The sequence below is a fragment of the Erpetoichthys calabaricus genome, chromosome 2 (assembly GCF_900747795.2).
Source record: "Erpetoichthys calabaricus chromosome 2, fErpCal1.3, whole genome shotgun sequence".
In the NCBI taxonomy this organism is placed as follows: Eukaryota; Metazoa; Chordata; class Cladistia; order Polypteriformes; family Polypteridae; genus Erpetoichthys; species Erpetoichthys calabaricus.
This window is the reverse complement of record NC_041395.2, coordinates 33,607,136-33,626,101: the sequence shown is the minus strand read 5'-3', so window position 1 is coordinate 33,626,101 and position 18,966 is coordinate 33,607,136. Positions and strand designations below refer to the sequence as shown.

At 40.9% G+C, this 18,966-nt stretch overlaps 1 gene segment (V, D, J or C); it reads left to right on the top strand.

Moving 5' to 3' along the window:
* The first annotated feature begins 5,873 nt into the window (after positions 1 to 5,873).
* LOC114645118 (immunoglobulin heavy variable 3-11-like) lies at positions 5,874 to 18,966 on the top strand. The segment is given in 3 exon segments: positions 5,874 to 5,929; positions 6,003 to 6,340; positions 18,861 to 18,966. Coding segments are annotated over 3 exon segments (411 nt in total).

The window sequence follows — 18,966 nt, the reverse complement described above, 5'->3', positions numbered from 1 at the left end:
ATGGTCAAAAATACCTCCCTCCAGAATCCAGACACTCGTCAAAGGCTATAGGAGGCGTCTAGTGGCTGTTATATTTGCAAAAGGAGGCTCAACTAAGTATTGATGTAATATCTCTTTTGGGGTGCCCAAATTTATGCACCTGTCTAATTTTGTTATGATGCATATTGCATATTTTCTGTTAATCCAATAAACTTAATGTCACTGCTGAAAAAACTACTGTTTCCATAAGGAATGTCATATATTAAAAGGACAGTGCTACTTTGAAAGCTCAGCCAATGATAAACAAAAATCCAAAGAATTAAGAGGGGTTCCCAAACTTTTTCATATGACTGTATGTATATGTATATGTATATATATTTATATAAATATATATATTTACGCTGCGCCACGGCATGTGGTTCGTTTATTTGATAGCCTGTAGGCCTGGAGTAATTACATTCATTGCATTCGTAGTCTGAGTCTCGACGACCTGAATTATGTGGGTGGTTACCTACCAGGTAACGCTTGTAGTTGGTCTGCCATTCGGCAAACATCCGCCACGGTGCCCTCTTTCAGTTGCGAGAAGTAGATCATGGAATGTTGATAGTTTACTGTCAAATAATGCAAAGAGTACGCGACACGTGTTTCGCCCTCATTTGGGCTCATCAGGCATGCACACTCTATTGCTCCCCTCTCGGGGAATCGAACCTTGAACGTCAGAGACGAAGCCCGTTTACGCTGCGCCACGGCATGTGGTTCGTGTATTTGATAGCCTGTAGGCCTGGAGTAATTACATTCATTGCATTCGTAGTCTGAGTCTCGACGACCTGAATTATGTGGGTGGTTACCTACCAGGTAACGCTTGTAGTTGGTCTGCCATTCGGCAAACATCCGCCACGGTGCCCTCTTTCAGTTGCGAGAAGTAGATCATGGAATGTTGATAGTTTACTGTCAAATAATGCAAAGAGTACGCGACATGTGTTTCGCCCTCATTTGGGCTCATCAGGCATACACACTCTACTGCTCCCCTCTCGAGGATCGAACCTCGGATGTCAGCGACAAAGCCCCTTTACGCTGCGCCACGGCGTGTGGTTCGTTTATTTGACAGCCTGTAGGTCCGGAGTAATTACATTCATTGAATTTGTAGTCTGAGTCTCGACGACCTGAATTGTGTGGGTGGTTACATAACACATGACACATAAAAAAGGAGGGCTGAGTGAAGTGGGGCCGGGTATCATTTCGTTCAGGTCACCAAGTAGCCAAGCCTCCTACAGTGGATCCAGGGCGAGTGGCTGATCGTGCCATAGGGTCGAATCCAGTGTGGGGGTCTGCGAGGTGCTGGCTGGTGAGTGCCGGTTGCCAAAACACATGGCTCCAAAAGCTGACGGCAGCCTCGCTGAGATCCACAGGGACACAGATGGCATGGGGTCTCTCTTTATGCCATAAGGAGACCCAGACCGTCATTGCGTCCCAGAGTGTAAGGAGGAGGATCCAGAGACAGAAGTCCGGACCTCCTGACAAGGGGCAGGCTGGGTCCATGCTGGCCCACCTGCTGTTGAGAGCCACCCTCTACGGGTGCAGAGGGAAGCCCTGAGCCTGGCTGGGGACCAGGCGAAGCACAGAAACCTGTCCTGTTGCCATGTCTGGAGGGCATGGGGACATGGATGGAAGCAGCGGTGCTTTAACTGCAATAACCGTGGTCACAGGTGGAGGTACCCTGGCACACTTACGGATGACGCCATGGAGTGGCATCGTGGACGTGCCTCCCCGCCCTTGTTTTGCTTATCTTTTCTAGGGTGGAACTGTGACCCAGGGCATGCCGGCGCCCCAACCTGTCGAAGGACAGCCCTCCCGGGACGGGCTTCAGCTGGGGGTGGGGCAGTGTGATATACTGTATGGCCGGGAACCCTGCACCGCCGAGACGCCTGGAGGAAGGAGGGACCGGGAGAGTGGCACTTTTCTTCCCTGGGCACCTGGACGGTCCTTGATCCCTGGGGGACAGCGCTTCTGGGACACCAGGAAGTGCTGACAGACCAGGGATTGTGTGCACCTGGAGTGCTTCCAGGTGCAAGGGCAGCACTTCCGCTATACTGGGGAGTGCTGCCGTAAGTTCATCATCAGGCACCTGGAGCACATCCGGGGCATTATAAAAGGGGCCACCTCACTCCATTCGGGAAGCTGGAGTCGGGTGGAAGAGGACAGAGCTTGCGAGGCAGGAGTGGAGGCAGCCCAAGAAACCAAGGACTGAGTGAATATTGTAAATAGTTTGTACATAGTGTAAATAAACGTGTGTGTGTGTTTGGACATTGGTGTCATGTCTGTCTGTGGCCGGGCTATCTTTTATAGTACTTTTACGTCATTTCTAATTTCTTATCTGAAAAGACAATTTGGCTTTAGTTCACGTCATGTTCTTCTAATACCCTTTTGTTCTTCTATTTGTCCTGTCAGAAATTGTCCTGAGCAAAGAAACGTAATGAAGTCAAAAGCCAAGACAGTCTCTGTGATTGACCTGTCAAGGGTCTAGGCAGAATATTTGCAGACACACTGTTACTGCTTATGACTTGCACTGGAATTAACAATGCCATGGAAGAAGACTTGAATGGCTGGCTTACATTAGTCAAAGCAGTGGTACTACACACTACGCCAGTAGCATTCAAGGACGATTTACACTCTCCAGAGACAATTCTAAACAGGCTCGGTATTTGGACATGAGCAGCCTCAAAACTGAGGACATGGCCAAATATTACTGTGCTACAGACACAGTGAGGAACTTCTTGCTGTCACTCATACAAAATTCTCATCAAAAACAAAGCTTGATACCATCTAGGTTTCTGTGTCCTTGAATAACCATACAGCCAAATGGATTCTTAGGGTAGAATGACATGCCAGAACCTTTAAGTCATGAAAAAGTCAGAAAAACAGAAAATGTGTTATCCAAAGGACACTTTTGGGGTGCTCAATCTGAATTATTTTGGCGTCATTAAAGTGTTCTACTTGAGCCTCACAAGTGAAGAGAACCCAGCTACACTGGAATGCTTTCAGTTTATAGCTCAGATTTTATAATGTCCTTTTTTTACCTCCATGGTAGATGGTTGCTGTAGAAGTAATGAAAGATGTGTTGTAGAGAATCCATGAAATTCAAAGTGACTTGAAAAATAACACACTGCAGTCAAACAGCAAAGCCCTAACAAATTATGGTTTCGACCCCAAACTCCAATATGAAGTTTCAACTCTGAAAAAAAGTCTTATGTCATAATTCATAATTTGGGGGTGAGGGTATTAATTTCAGGGCAGAGGTACATTTCATAAATCATAATTTGGGGCAGGGGTACATTTCATAAAATATATTTCATAACTCACATTTTCATTAATCATATTTCATAATGCATATTTTTCATTCATTAATATTTTTTGCACATCATAATTGCACATCATATCTCTCTTTTTGATAATTTTTTGTCTGATATTACTACTTATTTTCATTCTCTAATTCAAGAAATGATTTTAAAGTTATATGCTGGCCTTCACCCTAAAAACCTTAACATAATTTTAAACACTTTTGTCATGTCACACTTAAATCTGATTGCTTGAGACTTGAAAAGGTTTAAATTGTTCAAATATTTCTTCTAACAATCACAGCACAATTCTAGAATGAATTTGTTTGCTCATTTCAGGACTCTCACTACAGATTTTTATTCTTTTTTAGTATGGATGCAAAGTATTTCATTGTGTAACTCCATTAGTCTTGCTATTAACTCTCACACTGTGAACATTAGCAAGTCTACTATGACTCTTAGGGCTCTCTCATAAAAGCAAATATTGTGTAATCATATCTAAGAACTTTTCTTATGTACAAAACTTTACATTTATCTTCCCTGTATCTGCCATAGTCAGAATTCTGTCCAGGTCAGTGTGTTTTAACTTTACTCATTCTAATGTATTTCCCAGTTCCAATACTTTATTATCATCAAGTTTAATTAATCTGTTTGTGATATTGTTCCTAAATAATTAATTTTGTTACGGAAACTGGATTTTCTGCCAGTTTTGTCTTGGAGTTTATTCAGATACACTGTACGTCTGATAACTGTGTAATGGGAAGTTAGAAGTCATTTATGGGTGTCTTTAACACTAGAATTACCAGAGCCTACGAAAAAACTCGTAGATCCGGCCCACCTTAAATCCGTTCACACCTCTCCGCCGGCGTCTTTTGTCCTGTAAATGTGCTGATAAAGACAAGCTGCCAGTGTGAGTTTTTTTGTAGGCTCTGGTAATTCTAGTGTTAAAAAAACAAAAACACAGCTGACCTGTATCTGAAATGATAAATCTGCACCTGCACCATGGCCTGCAAACTGTTTTAAGAACATGTTGGCATTAATTTAAGCCTAAGTGACCTAGGATCAGAGTAACTCTTGTAAGAAAGGCGCTATATTGCACCCGACCTGACACAGATTGACAAGGGAGGCATGTATAAAATAAAACAAAACTTTTATTTTCTTCAGCTGGAGGGTACATCTTCCCCATAATCCCCCCAGCCACAACACAGTCCCAAGCACCAGAACTATGACACCAAAACACTCCTTTCTCTTCCACCACCACTCCTCCACAAGCTTTGTCCTCCTCCTCCCGATGAGTGGCCGATGAGTGGTGGTCGCTGGTTCCTTTTATGGCCCACCTGGAAGTGCTCCAGGTGCTTGATTGATGACATCCGGCTGCACTTCCGGGTGTGGTGAAACCAATGCCCAAAAGGGGCCAGCAGCTCCTGCTGCAGCACCCCCTAATGGTGCCTGTGAAACCCCACAGAGCTGCACAGAACTTCAACCCCCATGAAGCCCTGGGGGAGTCCAAGGCACCGCTGCAACCAAGGGAAGCTACCATCTAGCGTCCAGGGGGAGATACTGGGTTTCCCACACTTGCTCCCCTGGTACATATGGTGTAGGGGCGTCCCGGCCAGGCATGGGCCCCAGCCATCCGTCACACTCTCCATAAATTTGTATTTAATTAAAAATACTTCTGTAAAATTGTCACATTAAATATATTTAAAGGTACCCAGCAATAGATAATTTGGTATCAGCAAACTATCCACGTTATAATCAATGTAGGACAAGTGCTTAAAAATGCAGCATCCATCTGCATTGGTATTAGGATGGTAATGGAGGCAGTTTATGAAGTTCTGTGAGACTCTAACATACATGTCACTTATTTTGTCACCTGTTCATTACCGTCAGAAATCTATGGGTAAACATGAAAAAAGTTTCATTGTACAATGCACAGACGAAACTAAATAAATTGAAACTTTATTCCATATATTGCTAAAAACCTCTAAGGGAAATTTACAAATAAACATAGGCAACATCTTAAACTGTTACTTTGAATGTGTATAACATAACATATGGTAATGATTTTAGCTCTGTAATACAAATCACTTTATACTACTTAAATCTGATGCCACTCATGACTCGGACAGGTTCTTCCACATTCTCTCTTGTTGGGCAGTGTGGTGTAGTGGTTAAGGCTTTGGGCTACAAGCCCTCAAGCTGTGAGTTCAAACCCCACAAGTGACACTGTGTCACTATTAGCAAGTCACTTTACTCGCCTGTGCTCCAGCTGGAAAAATAAAAAAGGAACATAGCTGAATTGAATCTCATATATTGTAGGTCACCTTTCATAAAGGTGTCAACTAAATGTATAATTCAACGCTTCTTTACTAGCTTCTCTAATAACTTATATAAACAGTCTTTTTTGCATTTTAAACATTTCTCTTTTAGGTGTATCTGAACCTAAAGGGCTCATAAATAGTCTATGTTCTTCAGATGCAAAGTTATGCAAATAATGTCTTTACATTTTATTACATAAACCTAGAGAATTTATTCATATCTTGTATTATCTTCCCTCATACCAAAAACAGCTATGAAGGTTTTATATTTTTTCATGCTATCTGCTATTTTGCCATGTAAGTTTAGTTTTTTAAATTACTTTTCATTTTTGGCTGTATACTCTGTACACATCATGTCTGTTTTTTTCAGGTGTCCATTCAGCTATTGTCTTGTCCCAAACAAGTAATGAGGTCAGAAAGCCTGGTGAGTCGTTGCGACTGACCTGCCAAGGATCTGGACAAGACAGTGATGGAGATACTGTTACTGCTTACTGGATGAGCTGGATTCGACAGGAGCCTGGAAAAAGTCTTGAATGGCTAGCTCACATTAATCCAAACAGTGGTACTATACGCTACGCCAGCAGCATTGAAGGACGATTTACAATCTCCAGAGACAATTCTAAACAGGCTCTGTATTTGGACATGAACAGCCTCAAAACTGAAGACACAGCCAAATATTATTGTGCTACACACACAATGAGGAAGTTCGTGATATAGTGAATACAAATTCCTCTCCAAGAAGTCCTTTTTTGTATTGAATAACTACAGAATCATTAGAAAATAAGCATATAATGCCAAATGATAAAGAATAAATCTGAATTCTGCCATTACCAAAATCTGTCAGAAAAAAAGAGTATATATTGGACATTTTTTGAGAGTATAAACTTTTGAGCAATTAAACAACTATAGGTTTTCATACACTTAAAGACATTGAGACCTTAATGCCTAAGAGTTGCAGTATTGGTTTCAAGGCAAGAATCAGCCCTGGACATAGCTGGAATATATTTCTATTCTTTAGAAAACTGACATAAAATGACAAAATTGTATTTGTTTTACCTATTTGGAAAATAAAACACCACTCAAACTAAGCTTACATATCTAAAAGCAGGAGAATTAGCTCCAGTCAAGACCAATTTGAACAATGTGACACGCTACTGATAGACAAGCAAAATCATTACAATCATGGAATACTGATTTCCATGTTGAACTCCTTATGATGCCTGCCCAACAACAGACTCACTACGATTATATTTCACATAGATGGGACTTTAAGTGCAAGTGTTTCGAATTAGTCTAATGAAGTAGCATTGCTTATATAGTGAAGCAAAAAGCAGCAAACCTGCATACATATGAAAAGTAGTTTTGAAATCTCATTGTCAGCATAAGAGTTAGTACTGAATTCAGTCTTTAAACATAAAGTACCTATGAAAATATGTTAATAGTGTTGTGAAGGAAAAACTTACAAAGGCTTAATTAAAAAAAAAACTAGCACTTTCACCATTTTCAGAGTCATGTGTTAAAATCCTTTTGAATATATTTTACTTGCAATTCAAGTAATTAATTATTTGTAGATGATACAAATATACATTTCATTTTTATGAAAACAGTAATCTACTAAACACAACAAGGCAAGAACTTACCTTTTAACCAATGGCCTGCTCTGTCAATTGCTTGAATGAAAAAAATCAATAGCTTGCAGTAATAAAAAATATTTCCAGAATGTCATGAAAAGATAAAATGTGCAGGAAAAATGCTGTCTTATTGTCTGCCCCTAAGAGGGCAAATGCAAATGCACATACAAGTGAGGAGTAACTAATATGATAACAAGGACTGTATGAAGAGTATAATGAAGCATACAAGGATTAATCCCAGCACATGTGATGCTATTGCCCCCTATAGTTAATGAGGGAAACTCAGACAGATCTCAGCCTGCCATGTTACTTTAGATCACAACATTTTCTAAGGTTATTTTCTGTAAGAGGATCTTTCTGTTGATTTTGAAAAAACACAACCATGTAAAATGTGTTAAAAACCATCACTGTTTACTAGATAACGTGAGTGATAATGGACTAGTGCCTCATGCAGGGTTGGTTCCTGTGTTGGAACCAGTGCTATTCCTGTGATATGGCGTTGGATTAAGTGGATTTGAAAATGAATAGCTATATATAACGGCAGCACAGTGGCACAGGGGGTAGCACTGCTGCCTCGCAGTTAGGAGACCCAGGTTCGCTTCCCGGGTCCTATCTGCGTGGAGTTTGCATGTTCTCCCCGTGTCTGCATGGGTTTCCTCCCGCAGTCCAAAGACATGCAGGTTAGGTGTATTGGCGATCCTAAATTGTGTGTGTGTGCGCCCTGCCCGGGGTTTGTTTCCTGCCTTGCGCCCTGTGCTGGCTGGGATTTGCTCCAGCAGTCCCCCCGTGACCGTGTAGTTAGTATATAGAGGGTTAGATAATGGATGGATGGATAGTTATATATAATGAAATTCAATTACTTTTAACTATCAACAATTAGATGTAATTTTGAGATAATAACACAAAATGCACATCTTTGTAAATTGTCTTAATAGCAAGGGCAATAAGGGACACATTCTATGCACATCTACAATGAATTTTAGAAGTATGCCAAACTGCCTGTGACTCATTTAAGTTGACAGACATGAGTGGCAGCCTAACGATTAGTTCTATCTGTGTTACAGTGTTTTTCTTTCTTTTCTTTACTTATAGCGTAGCGGTTCTTCTCGACTGTTTGTGTACTAAGTGTGCAGGGCTTTTGTTTAAGTATACTATGGATATAGATCTCTTTACAATGCAAGACAGTGGCAGGAACGTTTGTGGCACCCCATGCAAAGGCAGAGTTGAACAATTCTGGACTCTGGGTGCCAGCAGACATAACCAAATGACCAGGGGATGGGATAAGTAAGACACAAACCAAAAAAGACAATTCAAAAACAGGATTCTGTTTTATTACAGACATGCTGATCCTATTTACTGTGGCACCGTGCCGCTCGGTTCCAAATCAAAAGTGACAAAAAAATAACAAAAGGACTCTTCTTCCTCCTTCTTCCTGGAAAAAAAAAATATTCACTGAGGACGGAATGAAAAAGGAATCAAAGTCAAGAAGTGAAAAAAAATTAAGCACAAGGACAATATAGAAGGGCTGCATGGTGGCGCAGTGGTAGCGCTGCTGCCTCACACTTAGGAGACCTGGGTTTGCTTCCCGGGTCCTCCCTGCTTGGAGTTGGCATGTTCTCCCAGTATCTGCGTGTGTTTCCTCCGGGTGCTCAGGTTTCCACCCACAGTCCAAAGACAGCGCCCTGTGCTGGCTGGGATTGACTCCAGCAGTACCCCCATGACCCTGTGTTAGGATATAGTGGGTTGGAGAATGACAGACTGACTGACAATATAGAAAGAAAACAAATGACAAATAAAATGTACCCTTCTATACCAAGCTAGTGCAGGAAGTGAATCTGATTTTATCAACTAATATGTACAAAGAACAATATGTATTTTTACTACTAGACTAATTAATTCAGTAGTGCAGATGTATAATTCAGCCCAAAGGCCTAGTCAACAGATGACTCCTGGCAGTTGGGACCATGGCTTTATACCATGGGCCCTTTTGTCTATCCAATCCCCATTTATGTTACCTGCAGTCTCCCAATTAACCATTGCGCCTGGACGTGCACCAAAAGCCACGTGTCTGCTTAGGTACATTTTGCCCTATTTATACCTCCACTTCTGTACCACATATGTGAATTTTTTTCCTGGCCTCTCCTGAAACTGAGACCTCAATTCTTCTAATCTATTTCCCTGAACTTATACATAACACTTTCTCCTTCTCCCCTGCAGCGATTATGGAAGCGCGCCTCAGTATTTGGCCCTCAGAAACCTTGAGTGCACCTGAAAGACGACTTCAGACATGTGCCTCGGCGCCCGACTAGTTCAAGCCCCACAGCTTGCTATCAGTGTACCTGTAGACCTCCAGGCAGCCTTTGAGAATCCATGTGCTCTAACTCCGATGAAACATTGTGTCACTACTGTGTTAACCGGGAAGGTGCTCTGAAACAGGTAAGTGAAAACTTTCATTCTAATAAATTTTTTTATATCCATGATAGGCTGAGCAGCTGTGCCTATCTTTTATTTTTCACATAAGTCCCTGAATTTAACCGATCACATCTTTGTTTACATGAAGGAAGAGCTACTCGCACTCTGAACAAACAGATGCCTTGGCAGAGCGCAGCACATTCTGGAAGAACTGATGAGCAGGTATTGGGGATGCATGGCTGGTGGTAAGTAAAGTTGAAGCTTCCGAAACAAATGCAGGAAATATAAACCATCCAAAACCATCCATTCTATTGGGGGTAATGGAGAATGTGAACTCGTTGGTCAACAAGATGGACAAGCTAGCAGCAACAGTTAAAAGCCATCGGGTCTATTGGGAGTGCAGTCTGTTGTGTCTGACAGAGACATGGCTAACCAACATAATTTATGATGCTAGCATGGAGTTCCAGAGTTCACAATCGTAAGAGCTGACAGGGACGCTAAACATTATGGCAAAAGCAAAAGTGGGGGAGTCGCACTGTTTATTAACATCAGAAGGTGTAACTCAGGGCATGTACTGTAACAGTTAAGGAAACAATCAGCTGTCAGGTGGGTGTCCGTCCTACTAAACGATCAGGGAGTCTCCTTGCCCCATTGTAGCTGTAGTTTATGTTCCTCTACAGATGCCATGTAACGTCAAACTCGCAACCATCGAAAGTCTTCAGACACAAGACCCAGAGGCTTTCATTACTGTTTCTGGCGATTTCAATCATACTACAACAAACTTGGCTCTGACTTCCTTCTTTCAGCATGCTGATTGTCCTACCAAACAAGAACACAACAATTGACCTTCCTTATGCAAATGTGAGGGATGCTTACTTAGCCCCCCCCCTTCCCCCACTGGACAAATCTGACCACAATCTTGTTTACCTATAGCCTCTGTACAAGCCTCTGTAGTTGTGGTCAAAAGTTTTGAGAATGACACAAGTATTGGTTTTCACAAAGTTTGCTGCTTCAGTGTTTTCAGATCTTTTTGTCAGATGTTTCTATGGTATACTGGAAGTATATATATGGAAGTATAATTACAAGCATTTCATAAGTTTCAAATGCTTTTATTGATTACATTAAGTTTATGCAAACAGTCAATATTTGCAGTGTTGGCCCTTCTTTTTCAAGACCTCTACAATTCACCCTGGCATGCTGTCAATCAACTTCTGGGCCAAATCCTGACTGATGGAAGCCCATTCTTGAATAATCAATGCTTGGAGTTTGTCAGAATTTCTAGGTTTTTGTTTGTCCACCCATCTCTTGAGGATTGACCACAAGTTCTCAATGGGATTAAAGTCTGGGGAGTTTCCTGGCCATGGACCCATAATTTGGATGTTTTCTTCCCCAAGCCACTTAAGTATCACTTTTGCCTTATAGCACAGTGCTCCATCATGCTGGAAAAGGCATTGCTGGTCACCAAACTGTTCTTAGATGGCTGGGAGAAGTTGATCTCGGACGATGTTTTGGTACCATTCTTTATTCATGGTTCAGGATTGGGGCACTACCAGTGCAGAGCTTGCTCAGGAATGGCAGCAGGCAGGTATGAGTGAATCTGAACGCACAGTGAGGTGAAGACTTTTGGAGGATGGCCTGGTGTCAAGAAGGGCAGCAAAGAAGCCACTTCTCTCAAACAAAAAAACATCAGGGATAGACTGATATTCTGCAAAAGGTACAGGGATTGGACTGCTGATGTCTGGGGTAAAGTCATTTTCTCTGATGAATCCCCTTTCCGATTGTTTGGGGCATCCGGAAAAAAGATTGTCCAGAGAAGAAAAGGTGACTGCTACCATTAGTCCTGTGTCATGCCTACAGTAAAGCAACCCAAGACCATTCGTGTGTGGGGTTGCTTCTCAGTCACGGAAGTGGGCTCACTCACAATTTTGCCTTGACTGCCCTGCTCTTGCTTTAACTGCCACAAACTCACAACCCACCAGTCCCTCCCTCACAGTTGGTCATCCACTCTTCCCCCAAGCTGTCAGAATACATCATACAGCCTTCATCCCCCCACTAACATAACAGCACATCAGAAGATTCTAACATGCTCCCTGCTTCCCCTTCCCCTGTTTCTTACACCATCACTGCTGACCCTATGGAGGCAGCAGTCCCAGACAAGGTGTTTCCAAGACTTCTAAGGGCCTATGCTGCTGAACAGGTAGAACCCCTTCAGCACAACTTCAACCTGAGCTTGCGACTGTGGGGGGTCCACACACTGTGGAAGACCTCATGTCTCATCCTGATTCCTAAGAAAGTGAGATCCAGTGAACCAAATGACTTCAGGCCTGTGGCCTTAAACTCCCATATAATGAAGACCCTGGAGCAGCTATCTTCTTCATCTCCTCAGACCACAGATGAATCACGCACTTGATCCCTTGCAGTTTCGCTATTTAGAGAAAGTGAGTGTGGATGATGTCCTTCTCTACCTCCTCCACCTGACCTACTAACATTTGGTAAAAGGATGTAGTGCTTTGACTTTTCCAGTACCTTCAGCACCATTCAGCTCCTCCTACTGAGGAACAAGCTGTCCACAATTGGTGTGGACTTGCACCGGGTGAACTGGGTTACAGGTTACCTCACTGGTAGACCTCAATTTGTCAGGCTGAGGAACTGCACATCACAGACTGTAATCAGTAGCACAGGAGCTCCATATGGGATTGTTCTTCCTCCTTTCCTCTTAATCCTGTACACATCGGCCTTTAACTACAACTTAGGGACATGCCACATGCAGAAGTTCCCAGATGTCACAGCCATTGTGGGGTGTGTCAGGGGTGGACAGGAGGAGGAGTACAGGGGTCTCTGGGATGATGTCAGTCAAACTAACTGCTGTTAAACACTTCCAAAACTAAGGAGAAGGTTGTGGACTACTGCAGGTCTAGACCATCACTGAGACCTGTCTCCATTGAAGGGGTCCATGTGGAGTGGGACAAGACCACTATTGGAATACCGGTAATCCAAAATTTCCACGAAAACTAAACACAATACAAGATCAGCGACTACTTCAGTTAGTGCCATCAAATCTCAAGAAGCAGCACACGCCGTGCTGTTGGCTAAGGCGGAAAACCAATGAAAGCAACAAGCTTTAGATATAGAAGAAGCTCACTTGAAAGCTAAAAGGGATCAATTGGTTTTAGAGGCAGCCATTGCAGAATCCGACGCAAAATTAAGAGCACTTAAACGGCACAATCGCAGCCCAAATAGACTGAATCCTTATAATGTGCCCCCGAAAACAGAGATAAGAGATGTAAAACCACATTATTATAATTTTATGAATATGAATGAAAGTAAAGATAATACAGTGCCTGCATCTTTTCAACAACGGCATTATGGACAATGTTATGACCAACCGCAAAACAAGATACAAGCGCCTAATATACCCCATATAAAAGTGACTATATTTGATGCCGACCCACTGACTTATATGAACTTTATAAGGGCATTTGATTGAACCATCGATCAGACAACAAGTAATCCTGGTGATAAATTAGAGTATTTGATACAATTTACTAAAGGTGAACCTAAAAGCATTGCACAGAACTGCACTTACCACCAGAAGAGGGGTACAGAAACGCCAGAGAAAGGATAGAGACTATTTATGGAAATCAAATACAAATAGGAGAAGCCTACATGAAGAAAATCAGGATGTGGCCACAAATAAAAACGAACGATGGAGAAAGCCTAAGAGCATATACACTCTTTCTAGGCAATTGCAAAAGTGTTATGTCCAGTTTAAAGAACGGACACGAATTTGATAACAATTTAAACATTCGTACTATGTCATCAAAGCTTCCCCAAGAGCTAAGACAGCGCTGGCAAAATAAAGCAATAAAGTTCGAAAAAAGGGAAGGAAGAAGACCAGGACTTCGCTGACCTATATGGATTTTTAGAAGATCGGCTCGTATCCTCCTTAGATCCATTGTATGGCGCTTCATATGAAAGTAATACTTGCAAAGTAAGTTTGATTATGAAAAATATTCAGCAAAAAGCGGAATCAGAAAGGGAAACTTTGTCTCAACTTTTGTCACTACAGTAGAAAGGGGAGATAAAACGGAGAAGACTGAACGTATACCCAGTAAGCATGTCTTTTCTGTGACAAAGGGCATGATCTTAATGACTGTAATGCAATTCAGAAACTAACTTACGAAAGTAAAATTGACTTTTTAAAATCCAAAGGCTTATGCTTCAGATGCCTTAAACAAGGACATCTTAGTAAAAATTGTGAAGAAAAGATAAAATGCAGCAAATATCTTCATTTTCACCCAGTTATTTTATATAAAAATAAAGAAGAGAACTCTGATGATAAAGTTGAACTTCTTAAAGAAGAAAACACTAAATCGATACAAAAGGACACTTCTCCTACAAGTACGCCTGTAATATCGAAAGAGTCTTGTATGGTTACCGGGGCCAGAAACGGTGTCTTAGCTGTGGTCCCAGTTAAAGTCAAGTCCAAAGGGAACGAAAAATATATTGAAACATATGCTATGATAGACACATGTAGCACAGCTACATTTTGCACAGAAAGTTTAAGTGAGCAATTAAATCTCACAGGAAGAAAATTGAACCTACATCTCGACACCCTAAACAACTTAGAAAGACCATTAAAATGTAAACTCCTACCCGGTATACAAGTCTGTGGGCTAGAAGACAACACATTTTACAACTTGCCAGATGTGCATACAGCAACGGTTATACCTGAACATAAAAAAAAAAATCCCTATCCAAGAAGATATTTTGAAATGGCCCTACCTTAAAGACGTGCATCTACCCCAAATAAATGCATAAGTAGGCATGATAATAGGCACAGACTCTCGTAAAGTCATGGAGCCATTGGAACTTATACCAAGCGAAGGAGATGGACCTTTTGCAATAAGAACGGTCCTAGGATGGGTTGTTATTTGCTATGAGAAGGAGTCAGACAATGAAGAAGTAAAAAGATGTTCAGTTAATTACGTGACGATAAAGAAGGTGGAGCAAATGTTGCTCCAGCAATACAATACAGACTTTCCTGAACGCGACTATGAGGAAAAGGAGGAAATGTCACAAGAGGACATTAAATTCATGCGCATAGCTTCAGATACTGCAAGTCTAGTGAATGGACATTATTGCATTAATCTGCCTTTTAAAGATGAATCTCTTCACGTGCCAAACAACCACTGTGCTGCAAAACAACGTGCTATTGGACTTAAAGGGAAACTCATCATAAAGCATCCAACATTCCATGAGGATTATAAAACCTTCATGAAAGATATTTTAGACAAAAGATATGCTATCAAGGTACCCACTGAACAGCAAACCCTTGAAAAACAGAGAGTGTGGTACATCCCTCATCATGGAGTATATCATCCAAAGAAAAACAAAATCAGAGTGGTTTTTGACTGTACGGCCACTTACCAAGGTTTTTCTCTAAATGAACAGTTGCTGAAAGGACCTGATTTAACTAACACATTCATTGGAGTTCTTGCAAGATTCAGAGAGGAACCAATCGCTCTTATGGCAGGCATTAAATCAATGTTTTATCAAATGAAAGTTCCAGAAAAGGACATGGATCTCCTTCGTTTTTTGTGGTGGCCTGAGGGTAATCTAAACAACGAACTTGAGGAATACAAAATGACAGTGCATCTTTTCGGTGCTACTTTGTCGCCCAGTTGTGCCTCTTATGCCTTAAGAAAAACAGCAGAGGATGCAAGAGATACAGCTTCAGAAGAAGCTGTTGACACTGTGTTAAATAACTTCTATGTTGATGACTGTTTAAAGTCAGTTGCTACTGAAAAACAAGCCATAAAATTGGCCAAGGATCTACAAACCCTATGCTTAAAAGGAGGATTTTATCTTACAAAATTGATAAGTAACAGCAGAGCAGTCTTGCTGTCAATCTCTGAAGAAGACAGAGTAATAGATCAAAAAGACGTGGATTTAAGTCATGACTTATTACCAGTTGAAAGAGCCTTGGGCGTCAAATGGTGCACACAAACTGACAGTTTCAAGTTTCAAGTAAAGCTGCAAAATAAGCCTGCTACAAGACGCGGTATTCTGTCCGTGGTTAGTTCAATATATGATGTGCTTGGATTTTTAGCGCCAGTCATATTACCTGCTAAGCTTATTCTAAGAGAACTGTGTAAAGAGAAATATGCTTGGGATCAAGAAGTGGAAGTTAAGTATGTTCAGCAATGGAAAAAATGGATGGACGATTTGCAATTACTTGCGGATTATAATGTGGACAGGTGCATTAAACCTCCTGAATTCGGTCAAATAATGACCGCACAAATACATCATGTTGGAGATGCCTCAGAAAACGGGTATGGCACTGTTTCCTACCTCCTCCTGACTAATAAGGAAAATAAGAGACATTGTTCATTTCTAATGGGGAAATCTAGAGTGGCACCACTAAAACCTGTAACTATACCAAGGTTAGAACTCACAGCAGCAGTGGTAGCAGTCAAAATGGACAAAATGTTAAAACAAGAACTAAAGATTCCTCTGAAAGAATCAATCTTTTGGACAGACAGCACCACAGTACTATGGTACATTGCGAATGAAAATGCACGCCTACAAAACATTCGTTGCCAACAGAATCATGGTGATAAGAGAGCACATACACCCTCGCAATGGAGGTATGTCGCATCTGCACAAAACCCAGCGGATCAGGCATCAAGAAGATTAACAATAGAAAGTTTCGTCAAAAGTAAAACTTGGCTACAAGGCCCAAACTTCCTGATAAAACCAGAACACGAATGGCCTAAGAGACTGGATGAAATGGACCTGTCTACTAGTGACGATCTGGAAATGAAAAGGTGTGTAGCAAATTGTGTAATTGTTGAAGAAAAAATCGAACCAGTAAAAAGACTTGTAGAGCACTACTCTAAATGGTTCAATTTAAAGAAAGCAGCAGTGGTTCCTTAGGCTTAAAGAGATGCTAATGCGCCTGAAAGAAGAGAGAAAGGCAATTCAATATACAGTCAGTAAATCTGGACACAGCCCAGAGAGACAAAAAACACTGATTGCAAAACATATGAAAGAATACAAATCATCAATGAGGCTAAATCCACTGTCCATAGACGACTTATCTAAAGCAGAAGACGAATTTATTCGCTTTAGTCAATTAAAAGCTTACCCAGAAGAATTTAAAGCCCCATACAAAAATCAGCTTATAAAAAAAAAGTAGTAAAATCATCAAACTGTATCCAGTTTTACAAGAAGGAATATTAAGAGTCGGAGGTAGACTTAGCAAATCTGCTATGCCAAAAGAAGCCAAGCACCCTGCAATTATTCATAAAAGCTCGCATATCGCTACGCTCCTAATCAGACGACTTCATTAAATGCACAAACACTGTGGATGTAATTATTTATTAGCAGAACTACGCCAAAAATACTGGATACTTCAAGCAAATGCAGCTATCTGAAAAATAATTTCAAAGTGCACTACATGTAGAAGATACAATGTGAAAGCAGGTGAGCAAAAAATGGCAGATTTGCCAGAAGATCGCCTAGTCCCCAACAAACCACCTTTCACTAACGTTGGAGTTGATTATTTTGGTCCCTTTTTTGTCAAAAGAGGACGAAGCTTAGTTAAAAGTTATGGAGTAATCTTCACCTGTTTCACAACTAGAGCCGTGCACATAAAGATCGCGCATAATTTAGACACAGATTCCTGCATACAAGCCATACTCAGGTTCAAGAGTAGAAGAGGCCGAGTTAAAATCATGCACTCAGACAATGGAACAAATTTTATTGGCGCAGAAAGAGAGCTAAGGGAGGCTATAAAAAGTTTGGAACACGAAAAAATTGGCAACGAAATGATGCAAAGAGAAATCAAATGGATTTTTAACCCACCATCAGCCTCTCATCAAGGAGGAGTTTGGGAGAGACAAATCAGAAGTATAAGAAAGATTTTAAATTCAACATTAAACCAGCAAACCCTCAATGATCAAAATCTTCCTATATTGATGTGCAAAGTGGAATCAGTACTTAACAACAGACCCCTCACAGAGACATCAAACGACCCTAATGATCTGGAACCACTCACACCCAATCATATATTGTTGATGGACACTCAACCTGAAATACCACCTGTACTCGTTTCAGAAAAGGAACCATATCCAAAAAGACGCTGGAAACAAACGCAATAAATGGCTGATTTATTTTGGAAAAGATGGACTAAAGAGTATTTGCCAATACTCCAGCAACGTCAAAAATGGCTTGCACCAAGAAGAAATTTTGAACCAGGGGACATTGTCTTAATTGTAGATAAAGCTACGCCTTGCAATTCCTGGGTAATGGGTCGAGTCATCAAGACAATGCCAGATGCCAAAGGTGCAGTCAGAGGGGTTTGCGTGCAAACTAAAAACAACACACTGGAAGAGACCCGTGAACAAACTGTGCCTGATCCAGGAAGGATCAAGTAATTGAAATGATTGAATCTTAATTGCATGTTTAATTTTAATTGTGTTTGTGAATTTACAGTAGAGTTTAAATTTTAAGTTTCTTAAATTTTAAGTAAGGTTTTAGTATAGTAAAGTAGTGAAGGCTCCTAGTAAGTAATGTTAAAGTAATTGATTTCTGCCCTAGCATAAACAATTAGGGGCCAGATATGTAAGAGCCATTTTCCTTGTTCTATAAAATTCATGAATATTTATTAGATGACAATGCATAAACTATCGGAGGTTCCTATAACCCCCGTAAATAGAATCGTATTGGTATGTTCTTGCCATTTCTAACAGCTTGGAGTAAACATTATTCTTCAGTTAGTTAGTGACAGCCTTGCCCTGTATAAGGTGTAGAGGCATACGGTTTTTAACCGTGATGGCACATAACTGTGCTCGATGGCCTACGGGCTCTTTGAAAGTGAGAAATAACAAGTAAAGAAAACTTGTTTATTTAAGTACCGCACCGTATGCTAAGGCGTACAGAAGAAGAAATTAAGAATCTTTAATTATAGAAATAACTAAAGTCTTTCAAGAAAAGCTAAGTTTATAGAAGATACATTTTTTCCTTTTTTTGTCTTTTATTCTACGTGTGTAACTATTTTTTCTTTTATTCTTGTTTGGATTATTCGCTTTTAACTTTCACTAAATATCTTTAAAATGAACTCTTGGACTCTGAGAATTCTTTTGACATGCGTCTTACACCTTATATTTCAGCAGCTACAGGCGCTGTGGCTCATACAAAATCCTCACTAAAAACCTTTTTGTCCCACCACCCCCTCTAAAAAGTGCAATTACATTTTGTCGAATGTTAAAAAAGGACATCTTACCT